Source organism: Ursus americanus, chromosome 3, assembly GCF_024610735.1.
Source record: "Ursus americanus isolate L20-20 chromosome 3, mUrsAme1.1.p, whole genome shotgun sequence".
Taxonomy (NCBI): domain Eukaryota; kingdom Metazoa; phylum Chordata; class Mammalia; order Carnivora; family Ursidae; genus Ursus; species Ursus americanus.
Window position 1 is genome coordinate 15,033,814 of NC_142129.1, and position 14,028 is coordinate 15,047,841.

The 14,028-nt window shown below is 38.6% G+C and overlaps 1 protein-coding gene across 3 annotated transcripts in view; it reads left to right on the forward strand.

The window, feature by feature from the left end:
* The window catches only part of KIAA1549 (KIAA1549 ortholog), a 134,580-nt gene that overhangs the window by 105,280 nt on the left and 15,272 nt on the right, over positions 1-14,028 (forward strand). For all 3 annotated transcript variants that reach the window (XR_015723806.1, XM_045793690.2, XM_087860797.1), the window contains exons 17-18: positions 4,128-4,174; positions 9,939-10,096. Coding sequence is in view for 2 of the 3 variants with exons in the window: in XM_045793690.2 (XP_045649646.2) it covers positions 4,128-4,174; positions 9,939-10,096 (205 nt within the window). In the remaining variant the exon portion in view is untranslated. The remainder of the gene's footprint in view (positions 1-4,127; positions 4,175-9,938; positions 10,097-14,028) is intronic.

Here is a 14,028-nt window from a genome sequence, read left to right on the forward strand (position 1 = left end):
TGAGTGCATATACAATCATGTTTGTAGTGGGTGACAGGAAGTTGAGGGGCCTCCCATCTCATCGTGGCTTCTATTTTTCACAGTGGAGAAAGCAGAGTTATTTACTGAGAATGAGGGAAGTGTGGCAGGGCAAGAGATTTGAGGGAGAGCAGAGATTGTGCATACTTACTGTAGAGAGTGTGAGAAAACCATTTAGAGACACAAGAGTCATTACTTAGTGGCATCGAAGACCCTGTTGAGATTGACTGTTGCAAAATTATAGTGGCACAAATTAAAGTTCTGTAGTTCTGTTGATCAGCATGTAGATACCCAGGTGGAGACAAGGAGAAAAGGGGCAGTTGGGTTGATCCAGGAGTTGGGCTTTCTCAGGCAAATGTGGTGAAAGGACAAGGGGCAAGAGATGTGCAGATTAGAGGGTGCAGTTGAAATGCTAGACTGCACTGAAGGGCAAGGACAGGGAGTTGGTGTCAGTTCAACGTGCTGCAGCTTTGTAGATTCTTCCTCTCGAATCTTCCACATTACGTCAGGAGCCACCATCATCTCTCACCACCATTGCAAGCACTACCTGATTGTCCCTCTGCCTCCAGTCTTGAATGTAGGATGTCAGGGTGGTGGCTGACAGGTAAAAGGCCATTTACTGGTGTTGAGCAGGCTGGGGAGCGGAGAGGCTGACACAGTAGATGCATCCTCTGGAGGACAGGGGGACTCAGCACCAACGGGGAAGCCTACAGGAGCCGCTTGACCTAGCCTTGAGTTTTGCGGGAAGAGTTCTCATGTCACTTCCCGAAATGACCTTGTTCACCACTGGCATCTCTGTGTTATTTCTCTCTGCTCCTAATGCTTTTTGAATTGTTCTGTGAAGAAATCTGTGGCCATCTTAATTTCCCCTTTCCTGGTAAGGGATGTACGTACCCTACCTGCTAGGAAGCGTAAATAATTCTGGGCGCTCAGCCAGTGTTTCTGAATCATTTTCCCCCATGAATAGCCAGTGTCCATTTGATCTTCAGGTTCAGCTCTTTCATTCACTTCAGGGAAACTTGCTTTTATATCTGACATAATTTTCTTACTCTATTCTATTTATTGGAGTTGAAGATACCAATTATCTTCGTATCTGCTCATCTTTGTTTTCTGTACCTATCTTTTTATTCTCTAATGGCTTTAGCTGCTTTGTTCTGGTTTCTCTGTCTTCTTTATGATTATCATGGGCCCTTTCTCTGTGGCAATGATTTGGTTTGGAGCCATATCTATTCTTTTCCCTGCTAGTTGATTTCTTAGAGTCACATTCACATTGTTTCGGTCCTCAAATCATTTCCACCAATAATTAGGTCCCAAATTATTTCAGTTCTGGGGTCTCCCATTTCCATTCATTCTATTGTTTTATCATCTCTTCTTAGCAACTTATAAAAAGGAATTGCTATTCTTACTACTTTCCCATTATGCAGCCACAGTCCTTTTTTGTTCCTTGGCTGCTAGTTTTCTCAGTTTATGGTATGAATCTGTTCCTTTCTTTGCTTGTTTGATTTCTGCTGGTGAATTTTAGCAATAATTTTTGAGTGATTTGTATTATTATTTTTATTATTTGTTCATTGTTCATAGGTTTTGGAGATGAACAATTCCGTGATAATGCCTTAATCCACCATCTTAATCAAGAACTCAAATCCATAGCAAGATTTTTATAAACACTCTTAACTGAGTTGTTTTCTCATCATGGGCCTTTGATGTTACCCTTATATGTTTTGATGATGATAGCAGTTTAATCTAGTGGAAAACCAGAATCATTGGCTGTATCTGTGCATATCTAAAATAATTTTATCATGTTTATAAATTGGTCATAAATTATTTTTTGTCGTCAGGAGGAACCTGATCACCTTTTATTCCCTTCTTCTGACTACAGTAAAAACTACAATAATGTAGATTTCAGAATGTCCTCAGTTACCACATGAACCTTTATTTACCATCTAATGACATTTTTTAATCTTTTTTTTGGCCACTGTAAGGGTTAGTTATGCATTGGTGAGAAGGCCACTTGATAGGTCGTATTTCTGCTTTCCTGAATGAAGTTAATCTCCCTGGAGCAGTCTTCTAAGTACCAAGTATGGTTGTCTGAACCAGGACATTTCACAAGCAGACCCATCCCAGACTCCACCAACCATTTAACATGCCTTTCTTGCTCTATTGGCCTGTTTTATACTGAGTAGAAGGAAGGGATGCATTAAAATGGTATTTTTATTTGACATTGCTGGTTGAAACCTTAAATTTCTATTTTGTTGCCCAAAGTTTTATATAGATGTGACCCACTTAAAGTAAACACCTGTCATTATGTCTATGATTTTTTTTTTTAAATCCTTTTCATTGGGGCATGCACTCTCTGGAAAAATCACTTCCTTTTTTCTGATTACAATGGAGTTGAAATCCCTCGTACCACAATAACAAAACAGGTAGACAGCTAGTTTTCAGTGTTTTTCTGTTAGTTTATCACTTACTAGACCTCCTGAAATCCTGATATGTAAACTTTGATCTTTTTTTGTTTTGTTTTATTTTGCATATGAATATGTTTAAAAAATTCAGACTGCTAAAAAATACAGGGGCCACTGTGAACAATCTTTATCTGGTGTCAGATTTCCCTTTAATTATTTGAAAAGGAATTGAAACTCCTCTTCCTTCTATTCTTCCCTTCTTCCATAATCCCTTTTGGCTGTTTGACCTCATTTGGGGAACTCTACAAGGTTCTCCTCTCCCCCCCTCTCCCGAGGGGATGGAAGCAGAGAGGGTCAGAAGGTGAAGTAATTTGAGCACAGTTTCATACATAATAATCCCTTCAAACTGTATGAGTTATAGGGTTCATTCTATCCTTCTTGGCATCAGGAAATAGGCCCAGGGAAGTTGAGTAGCTTGACTAGTCTGTTTCACTCCAAAGCCTCTATTTTTCTTCACAAAGTAGAGATTTATTCAAGGGGGGAAATCTGGTTTGGGAACCATGGGCAGTGCAGTGCAATGGTTAAAAGCTCGTCTTTTGAGTCAGAAAGACTTATTAGGAGGAAATTAGTTAACTTCCTTGTGAGTTGATTTCATCGATAAAATAGAGGTAGTGAGCCCTTTGTTGCTGTTACTGGGGCCAGGGTTAGTGCTCATAGCACTTACCACAAAATACTAATCATTACAGCTTAAAAAATACCTAATTTGAGAGCAGGTCCCAAAGCAAGGCTGACTTAGTAACTTCACTGGGGGCTCTAGATCCTGGACAACCAGTTGGTTCAAACTGACTACAGTTGGATGGACTCTGTCCAGAGTTACCACTCTGTTAAGAAATCTGATTCCCAAATAGCAATTCACAGTTGTTGAAAGAAGTGTTGAAGTAGGAGTCCCACGAATGTTAGGGTCAGGATGTGTTGATTTCATGAGGAACACAACATAGGTACATGTTTCTTTAAACCTGATGCCATATTGATATTGTTTGAGCCAAAGAACACATGGTTACCTGAGATGAGCCCAAGTTAAAAAAGCCGATTGAAGGATATGGGGCACTGGATGGAAAATAAGGTCAGGAGTATGGCTGGGCCTCCTTGGAACCAGAAAACTTTCAGAAACTGAAGGTGTTAACTTCATCTTTAAGTGTCTCTCTAACTTCTGGTTCTCGTTGTGTTCTTTCTCTTTCCACGATGTTCTACAACACAGTACAGCACTCACATACTTTAGTTTTATGAGTATATTTGAATTGCTGCTGGAAACCTGCTGGCTCTGGTGACCATCTTGGCCCATGATGGTAGAGTCATTTGTACGAAGTGTGGCCACGAAGGCCTACCTTTTTAGCAGAAGAAACAGATTTATAGAGAATGAGCCTGTAGGGAAGAAGAGATGCCAGAAGTCTTTCTGTTACTCATGTTTTTATAAAAGAAAGAAAGGTCTAGAAATTAGTGTGTGTTTTTTTAAAGCATGGTAGCCCAGTTTCCCAAGCCGAAACTTCTGGCATTATTGATGGCAGCATGCCTCAATGGCATGCCAACTCTTTTACGAGAAAATAATTCTCTTGACAGTTAATCCTGCAAATCCAAATTTTTAAGTTTCCTGTTGTCACTTTCTAATAAGCATGGAATGTTAATCTTCATCTTCTTTTGGTTTTCTTCCAGAGATATGAAGACTATGGAATGACTCCCCCATCAGGCCCATTGCCGAGGTAAAGTTTTCAGGAGAAAATGCATTAGGACTTCCTCACATAGGCTGTTTTTAAAAATTTTGTTAACTCACTTCTTTGAGCTAATATTTAGAGCAGATGAAAACTTCTTAGTTGTGTGTTGTCTTGGGCTAATCTGAAGAGGAGAAAAAAGGTAGAATTTAAGGTCTTCTAGTAATGACAGACTAGATAATTTGCTGAGGGCAACTGGAAAAGCTAGACAAGATGCTAAAATAAAACAAAACCAAACTCAGATAGCTAACATGACAGTGAAGTGGTGTGGGGCCAAGATCCAGGAAATCCAGAGAGATGAGCCCTGCCTTTCGAACTTTCTCCCAGGGACCTGCTAATTCCAGAGGAGGCGACTGAGAAGCTGAGTAAAACTTTGGACAGACTCTTGGGGCTTGGAGTCTTGAAAATTTGACACAGTGAAAGTTGTGGGATCTATCTCAAGGCACACTTAGGGGGGACGCCGACGCCTTACATGAATCAAAATACATTTGAAAAGAAAAATGGCTGAAAACCAATAATCTAAGCATTCATCTCAGTGTTAAAAAAAAAAAACACAAACCAACATCTAATTAAATCTAAAGGAAATAGAAGGAAGGAAATAATAAAAATAAGAATAGAAATTAATGATATAGGGGCGCCGGGGTAGCTCAGTTGGCTGAGCGTCTGCCTTCAGCGCAAGTCATGATCCCGGAGTCCTGGGATCGAGCCCTGTGTTGGGCTCTCTGCTCAGCAGGGGAGTCTGCTTCTCCCTTTCCCTCTGCCCCTGCTCATGCTCTCTCTTATTCACTCTCCCTCAAATAAATAAATAAAATCTTAAAAAATAATAAAAGAAAAAGAAATTAATGAAATAGAAAAAAAAGTACCGTAATAGAGAAGATTGACAAAGCTAGGAGTTAGTTCTTTGAAAAAGAAGCTAATAAAATTGATAAATCCCTGGAGAGCTTGATCAAGTAAGCTGTGCATCATTATCAATAAGAGGAATGAAGAAGAACATATTAATCCAGATCTTTTAGAAATAAAAAAGATTTTGACAGATTTTTAAAAGACTGATTTTTAAAAGATTTCACAGATATTAAGAAGATTTTATGAATACATTTTTGTTCAATTTAAAATGAAAAGTGGCTCAGTTGGTTAAGCGTCTGCCTTTGGCTCAGGTCATGATCCCAGAGTCCTGGGATCAAGTCCCACATGGGGCTCACCCTGCTCGGCGGGGACGTTGGCTTCTCCCTCTACTCCTCCCCCCTCCTTCTGCTTACTCTCTCTCATGCTCTATCTCACATTCTATCTCTCTAAAATAAATATAAAATCTTTAAAAAATTTTTTTAAATGGAAAATTTCTGGGGCACCTGGCTGCTTCAGTCAGTGAGCATGTGACCCTTGATCTCAGGGTTGTGAATTTGAGCTCCATTTGGGGGTAGAGTTTATTAAGAAAGAATAGAAAGAATTTTTTTTTTTTCGAAATAAGATAGATGGAAGAATTCCTAGAAAGAGAAAACCTGAATTGTCATGTAACTATTAAAGAAATTGACATCATTCCTAAAATTCTTCCCACAAAGAAAACTTTGGGCTTCAATGGTAAATTCTACTGAAAACACCAAAGGAAGAAAACATGCCAGTGTTCTACAAATTAATCTAAAGAATATAAAAACAGAATGCTCTGCACCTCATTCTTTGAGACTGCATAACCTTTTTTTTTTCTTTTTTACTTGACAAAGAGATCATAAGCAGGGAGATTGGCAGGCAGAGGCAGAGGGAGAAGCAGGCTCCCCACTGAGCAGGGCGACTTATGCAAGGCTTGATCCCACTGGGATCATGACCTGGGCCAAAGGCAGATGCTTAACCGACTGAGACACCCAGGTGCCCCAAGACTGCATAACCTTGATATCAAGGATGAGACAAGGACAAGGAAATTGCAGGAAAGAAAACATTAAGGGTTCATGAGTTTTACTCATAAACGTAGATGCAGAAACTTGAAACTAAATATTAGCAAGCATATGCAGCATTGTATACGAGAGGATATCATATCACAGCCAAACTGGATTTATTCCAACACTGCAAGGGTAATTTAACATTTTGAAAAATCAACCAGTATAATTCACTACTTTGCGGAGAATAAAGGAGAGAAATCTCATTTCACTAAATACAGCATTTGATAAAATTCAACATCCGTTTGTGGTAAAAATCTTAGCAAACAAAGAATAGAAGTGAACTTGTCTAATCTGATAAGATTTATTTCAGCAAATATGATTTAAGGTTGAAATGTTAAAAGCTCTCCTTTTGAGAATAGGAGCAAGACAAAGATAGCTGCTTCCATTACTTCTATTCAGCATTGCCCTGGGGGTCTAGATGGTGTAATGAAGCAAAAAAAAAAAAAAAAAAAAAAGAAGGAGAAGGAGAAGGAGAAGAAGAAAGATTAAGAAATTCAAGGAAGGAAATAATACTGTTATTATTCTCAAATGATATATATATTTTTTAAGTAGGAAATCCTCAATGTCAACATATAAATTGTTAGAATTAAGAGAATTTAGCAAGATAGATAAATTACAAAATAGCTGGATGTAAGATAAGCATACAAAAATCTGTTTTATTTCTGTTTATGAGCAACAGACAAAAACTTTCGAAGATGCTGCAAAAGTAGCATTAAAAAACATAAAATATCTCAGAATTAATCTCACCAAAGATAGTCAGGCCCTCTAAAGAAAGTGCTCATGGATTGGGCAGCTCAGTATATTTAAAGTATCAGTCTCCAGTAAGTAATCTACAGATTCATTGTGATCCCATTCAGAATCCTAGTAGTTTGTTGTCTTTAAAAAAATATGTGGAAACTGACAAGCTGATTTTAAAAACTTATGTGGAAATGCAAAAGGCTAACAATGTTCAAACACCTTGAGAAGAAGAATAGTGTGTGAGGACTATTCTCAAGGTTGTAAATTACTGTAGGGTAATGAAGACAGTGTGGTATCACTGTAAAGCTAGACAAACAGACCAGAGGAACAGAATAGAGTCCATAAGCAGATGCACACGAGTGGACAAATGATTTATTACAAAGAAGAAATTGCAGAAAACCAGAGTTAATCTCAGAAATCGTACTCAACTATCCTTTCAATGACTGCAAGTCACGTAGAAGTAGGAATGTTATCTGCTTCCTCGTTTTTTTTTCTGTTCTTTCTTTGCCCTCATTTTCAGAGGGGCTGGTTTTATTTTCTGCCAACCCCCTTCCCAACGCAGGCACTGCTTTGTGGTCCGAAAACAACAAAAGTAAAGAGAGCGGGTGAAGATAAGGTGATCCGGGGCAGAAGTTAACGATGGAGGCCATCTAATCTGGTTTGCCCAGTTCAGTTCAGTTTACACCTGTTTTCTAGCGTAATTATTAATAACCTTGACTCTCAAAAGCAGTCTGGTTTGGATGACCAATTTTATGGTTACTCAAGTTAAAGGATTCTGGGCGATTTGGATCACACCGAACTGTGAACACACAATTTAGGATAAACAGGATGCACATGTAGTCAGGAGGAGGATAATTGGGTAAAGTAGAAATAACTAAAGGGCAAGAGCTAGTTCTTCGGTGGATGGTCAAGAGATTATGAATTGATTAGGTGAACTCCAGTCTACAGATATTGAAGGAGGAACATGCCTTATGTTACGCTCTCAGATCTGTAAGGTCAACCTAAAACAGTAACAGTTCTCTAAAGAGAGCAATATAAATAGCCTGGGTTTCAATTTATGAGATGTGCTCCAGAAATAAGACTATAGAATAGGGGCAAGTCAGTCTATGTTCTTGTCAAACTAGTTTGAACTGTTAATTACTGGTTGACTGTCATTTGCAAAGAACCGTAATTAGACTATCATGTTTTTTTATTCTTGAGTTTCTTTAGAAGAGTGGTTCTCAAGTCGAATTCTCAGACCCCTAGAGGGCCCTTGAGACCCTTTCAGGGGGGGTCTATGAAGTCAAAACTGTGTTTCATAATAATATTAAAGCATTATTTGACTTTTTTTATTTTTTAATGTGTTGATGCTACACTAAGGGGCAGAAGCAGTGGTAGATGAAACTGCTGGAACCTTAGCATGAGTCAAGGCAGAGACACCTAATGGCCTGAGTAGTCCTCCTATTCCTCACCACCGGGCCATCAGTTTTTTTGAAAAAATGCCAGGTTTTTAGTTATGTTAGCATGTCCTCGATGAAGTCGTACAAATTATTAATTTTATTTAAAGTAAACCCTTGAGTCTTTCATCATCTGTCGGACAAAAGAGGAAATACATATAAAGTGCTTTGTGAAGTATGGAATTTTAAAGGAGAAGCACCTGTTCAGTGGTTTGTGTTGAGAACGGATCTGTACTGCTGCTCTGTTTTCTGTTTGAATGATCAGTTGGCAGACATCGTTATTCAGATTTGGGTTGCTTGGCAGACACTGTCTTGAAGATAAAGGAAGTGAGCCTGTCACTTCAAGAAAAATAACCAACAGGATTTGTTGCCAATGATAAAATTGAGCTTTCAAGTGAAAATTTAAATTTTGTCTGCCACTGGGTGCTTGACAACATCCTAGTACTTAAAAGACTTTTCTGATGAGCTCAATGGTGATATTAATGAACGTGGTTTTTTTGGATACTACCAAATGAAATGTATCAATATCTAGGAGGTCTCCATAACTCAGTGAACTCATATTTTCCAAATGACTTATGTCATAAAATCATTCATGGGTCCATTCAAAGTGTAAAATAGACCAGTGGAATTTCTGTAACAGAGTATAAAAAGTTAATTGATACTGTTTCAGATTCCATATTGCCGCTAACCTTTAAGGAAACTTTGATGAGTTTTGGTATATCAAAAAAGAATATTTGTCTGAAATATTATTTGAGTATCATCTGATAAGGTCTTCCTTATCCAACTATGTATTTATGTAAGTTCAGATTTTCTTCTTAAAATAACTACAGGAACTGATTGAATACAAAGTATATGAGAATCCAGATGTCTTCTATGAAGGACATTTGAAAAAATGTAAAACTCTTCTCATTACTTTTTTTGAGGGGGGAGGGGTTAGAAAATAGAGTTGATTTCCTGAGAAAGTGTTAACAGGTAAGATGCTTAATATTGTTATTTTTAAATCAATTTTAAGCATAAGTATTTAAAAATGTTTCGTCTTAATTCTGAATGCAAGAAATATCTGTAGATACAATCCACAGAAACAGAAGTTCTCAGGAATCCTCAATAATTTATGAGTGTAAAGGCGTCTTGTGACCAAAAAGTTTGAGAACCCCCACTTTAGAGCACTGGCTTTCAGCCGCGATGAGTATCAGGATCATCAGTGGAAGTCTGAACCGCCGTATCTGGGTCCTGTCTTTAGAGATTCTGTTTTCCTTGGTCTGGGGTGCAGCATGGACATCGGGGTTTTTAAAAGATGCTAACGTGCAGCTGAGGTTGGGAACCAGCCCTTTAGTCCGATGCTGAAGGTGCACAGGCCCTGGAACTTTCCTGCACCTTCATGTGGTCTGTAAACTAAGGTGTTTCCTCTTCAGTCACCCCGCAGAGACTTATCAAGCATCACCTGTATTCCAGGCACCATTCTTAGCGCTGGAGATAAGTCAGCGAGCAAACAGAAAACATCTCTGCCCTTAGGGAGCTCGTGTTCCAGGAGAGGAGACGGGTAATACACCAACAGAGAGGTCTTATTTTTCTGTGGGGCTGAAGGTGGAACTAATAAAATGCCAGAGCCAGGGTAACGTGTGGTCCTAACGCTTGGGCTTGCTTTGCCTTCAGACCAGGTTTTGGCCCCGGTTTGCTGCAGTCTTCGGAGCTGGTGCCCGCAGAGCCCCAGCAGCCACAGGCATCGGCTGAAGCCCCGTTCGCCGCCCGAGGGATCTACTCTGAGGACGTGCCATCGGTGGCCCGGCCACGGCCTGTCGGGGGCACCACAGGTACACGTGGCTGTTTAGCCTGCATTTCTGAGCTAGATAACCCTCGCTTTTGGCTGCATTCTGGCAGAGGACACGTCTCACTTCCTGGCGTTTTGGTGTCCCAGTGTTCCGTGACCTCCTCCCCTGGTCTGAGTCACGTTCCCCTGGATCCTGGTGGAGATGTAGGCGGGGGAAGTGGGAAGAGGGAGTGGCTGAGATCCCGACTGACAGCCTCTGATTTGTTCCTGAGTCTGTGTCTCAGAAGCTGTCCTTCACATGGAGTTCACCGCACAGCTCTTCCAGGGAAGACGTTTCTAAATTCTTAGGCTGAACGGAGAGATGTGTTGCAGAGCACTTGGTATGGCGTTAGAACAAGTGCTTGTTCTAAAGAAGGCATTTTTCCAGCTGGTGATAAAGCAGCTCTGAAGGTTGCTGGCCAGTGACCTGAGGGAGATTTTTGTTTCATTTGGTCCTCGTGACGAGGTGACAGGCAGGGCCCAACATGGCTGAGCTGAGATTCCTACGTGGCACTTGGCTGGTCTGTCCCAGCAGTTTACCTGAGATCCAGTCTTGAAGCCCAGAATTAAAAATTGCTGTTTCACGTCCTGGAACTCCACCTCGTGAAGAGCTGATACTATGAATGCTGTATTTGGGAACGTTGTTCATTGTTCCTGAAGCATCTCTGCAGTTTAAGATTCTAAGCTCTTTTTTTTTTTTTTTTGTACAGCTCAGCATACTCTGAAAAATCCTCAAAGTTCATTATACCCATCTAACTGTGTTTACAAGGGCTCAACGTCACTCTTTCATTTTCCTTTTCATTTTATTTTCATTTCTTCACCTTTCCTGTTGGAAGCTTTAGAGCCATTACATGTTAAATAGCTTATTATTATTTTTTTTTTTACTATTTTCTAACTTTCTCGACAATACCAACCTTTATAATGTCATCAAGGAACTAGTTTAAGCCAGTTTGAAACTTGCAATAATTGGTGGGTAACTACCCATTATGATTTCTTTGGAAGTTCTTTTATGTTGCATTGTTTATCAGTCAATAAAACAAATAATATATCTGGATATCCTACAGGATTTCATATATTTTACACATGCTGAGCTTATAGTGAGTTTTGTTTCTCCTGCTAATTATTGCTTATTTGAACATTGTTGTGTATTTCATATCCCAAACAAAATTCAGACATACTCATCTTTAATCTAGAAGAATAGAGAAATGATACATATAAAACATTTGAAGAGGATGTTATTTTCTAATAATTTCTAATAAGAGATTATGTTGTGTAAAAATTTGTAATAGAAAATATTAAGATACACTGGAAAAGTTACCTTTCTGCTGTGTAAAATCAAATATATCTATGTCTAAAAATTAGTAAACGCAACAGGAAAATAGTATCTAGGGAAGTATTCAGCAGATAGGTATGTCCATGAGGTATTTTTATTAGAGGATGATTCATATAAATTGATAAGTGGGCAGACTTCAGAGCGTGAATGGACAAAGGACAGGAAAAATGAATTCACAGAAGGAATATTTGTGTGGGGTGTGTATCACATGAACGTAAACATGTGGAAAATGCCCAGCTTTGAAAATTACTAAAGAAATGCACATTAAAACCATGGCGAGACACTATTTCAGTCTTGTATCTTCTCATAGTAATGTAGCGTGATGACAGTAGTATCCAGTTTCTTGCTCTGTACAGTGGGCATAATGTGTTAGTACTTAACCTCCTATGGTTGTTTTGAGGATTGCAGAAGATAACAGATGCGAAGGGCTCAAAATAGTGCCTGGCATGTTGTAAACTTTCAATGAGTGTCAGCTACAATTATTATATTTTCAGTGGTGGTATAAATCACTAAACATTTGGAAAGCAGCTGGGCAATACGACTTACTGAGCTTTGGATTTGGTAATTCCACTTTTGAGAATCTAGGTTTCTCCTCCCCAAAGAAATCCAAATACTGGGAAAAAACTACATGTGCAAAGATATTTATTAGAACATTATTCATAACAGCGAACAATGCTGTTATGCCCCTAAATGCCTAGTAATAAGGGAATCAGTGTGTAAATGTGTGCATTAATTTATTTATTATTAATTAGTTACTTAATTTCATTTTAGTTTTTTTAAAATTCCAATGTACTTAACATATAGTGTTATATTAGTTTCAGGCATACAGTATGGTGATGCAGCATTTCTATACATTACTCAGTGCTCATCATGATAAGTGTAACGCTTAATCTCATTCACCTGTTTCACCCATCCCCCACCTCCCTTCTCTGGTAACCACCTGTTTGTTCTCTGAGGTTAAAAATCTGTTATTTTGTCTCTTTTTTCTTTGTTCATGTGTTTTGTTTCTTAAATTCCACATGAGTTAAATCAAATGATATTTGTCTTCCTCTGACTGACTTATTTCACTTAGCATTATACCCTCTAGCTCCATCCATGTCATTGCAAATGGCAAGATTTCATTCTTCTTTATGGCTGAGTAATATTCCATTTATACACACACCACCTCTTCTTTATCCATTCATCTATGGATGGATACTTGGGCTGCTTTCATAATTTGGCTATTGTAAATAATGCTGCTATAAACATAGAGGTGCATATATCTTTTTGCATTAGTGTTTTCATTTCTTTGGGTAAATACTGCTAGTGGAATTACTGGATTGTAGGGTAGTTCCATTTTTAATTTTTTGAGGAACCCCCTTACTGTTTTCCAGAGTGGCTGCACCAGTTTGCATTCCAAGGAATGGTGCACAAGGGTTCCTTTTTCCTCTGCCTCCTTGGCAACACCTGTTGCTTCTTGTTTTTTTGACTTCAGCCATTCTGACAGGTGTGAGATGATATCTCATTGTAGTTTTGATTTGCATTTTCCTCATGATGAGTGATGTTGAGCGTATTTCCCGGTGTTGGCCATCTGGATGTCTTCTTTGGAGAAGTGTCGTTCATGTCTTCTGCCCATTCTTAATTGGATTATTTGTGGGGTTTTTTGTTTTTTGGTTGGTTTTTTTTTTTGGTGTTGAGTTGTATCAGTTCTTTACATATTTTGGATACTAACCCTTTATTGGATATGCCACTTGTAAATATCTTTTCCCATTTCATAGGTTACCTGTTTGTTTTGTTTTGTTTTATTTATTTATTTATTTATTTATTTATTTATTTATTTATTTATTATGTTCAGTTAGCTAGCATATAGTACATCATTAGTTTTTGATGTATTGTTCAACAGTTCATTAGTTGCATAACACCCTCCTTTGCTGTGCAAAAGCTTTTTATTTTCATGTCGTCCCAATAGTTTTTTTGCTTTTGTTGCCCTTGCCTCAGGAGACATCTAGAAGAATGCTGCTATGGCTGATGTCAGAGAAGTTACTGCCTGTGCTTTCTTCTAGGATTTTTATAGTTTCAGGTCTCACGTTTAGGTGTTTAATCCGTTCTCAGTTTATTTTTGTGTGTGGTATAAGAAAGTGGTCCAGTTTCATTCTTTTGCATGCTGCTGTCCTGTTTTCCCAACACCATTTGCTGAAGAGACTGTCTTTTTTGCATTGCATGTCCTTGCTTCCTTTGTTAAAGATCAGTTGACCATATAATTGTGGATTTATTTCCTGGCTCTCTGTTCTGTACCACTGATCTGTGTGCCTCTTTGTGCCAGTACCATACTGTTTTGATCGATACAGCTTTGTAGTATATTTTGAAATCTGGGATTGTGATATCTCCAGTTTTGTTCTTCTTTTTCAAGATTGCTTTGGCTATTTAGGGTCTTTTGTGGTTCCATACTAATTTTAGGATTATTTGTTCTAGTTCTATGAAAAACGCTGTTGGTATTTTGATAGGGATTGCATTAAATCTGTATATTGCTTTGGGTAGTATGGACATCTTAGCAATATTTGTTCTCCCGATCCATGAGCATGGAATATCTTTCATTTGTTTGTGTCATCTTCAGTTTCTTCCAT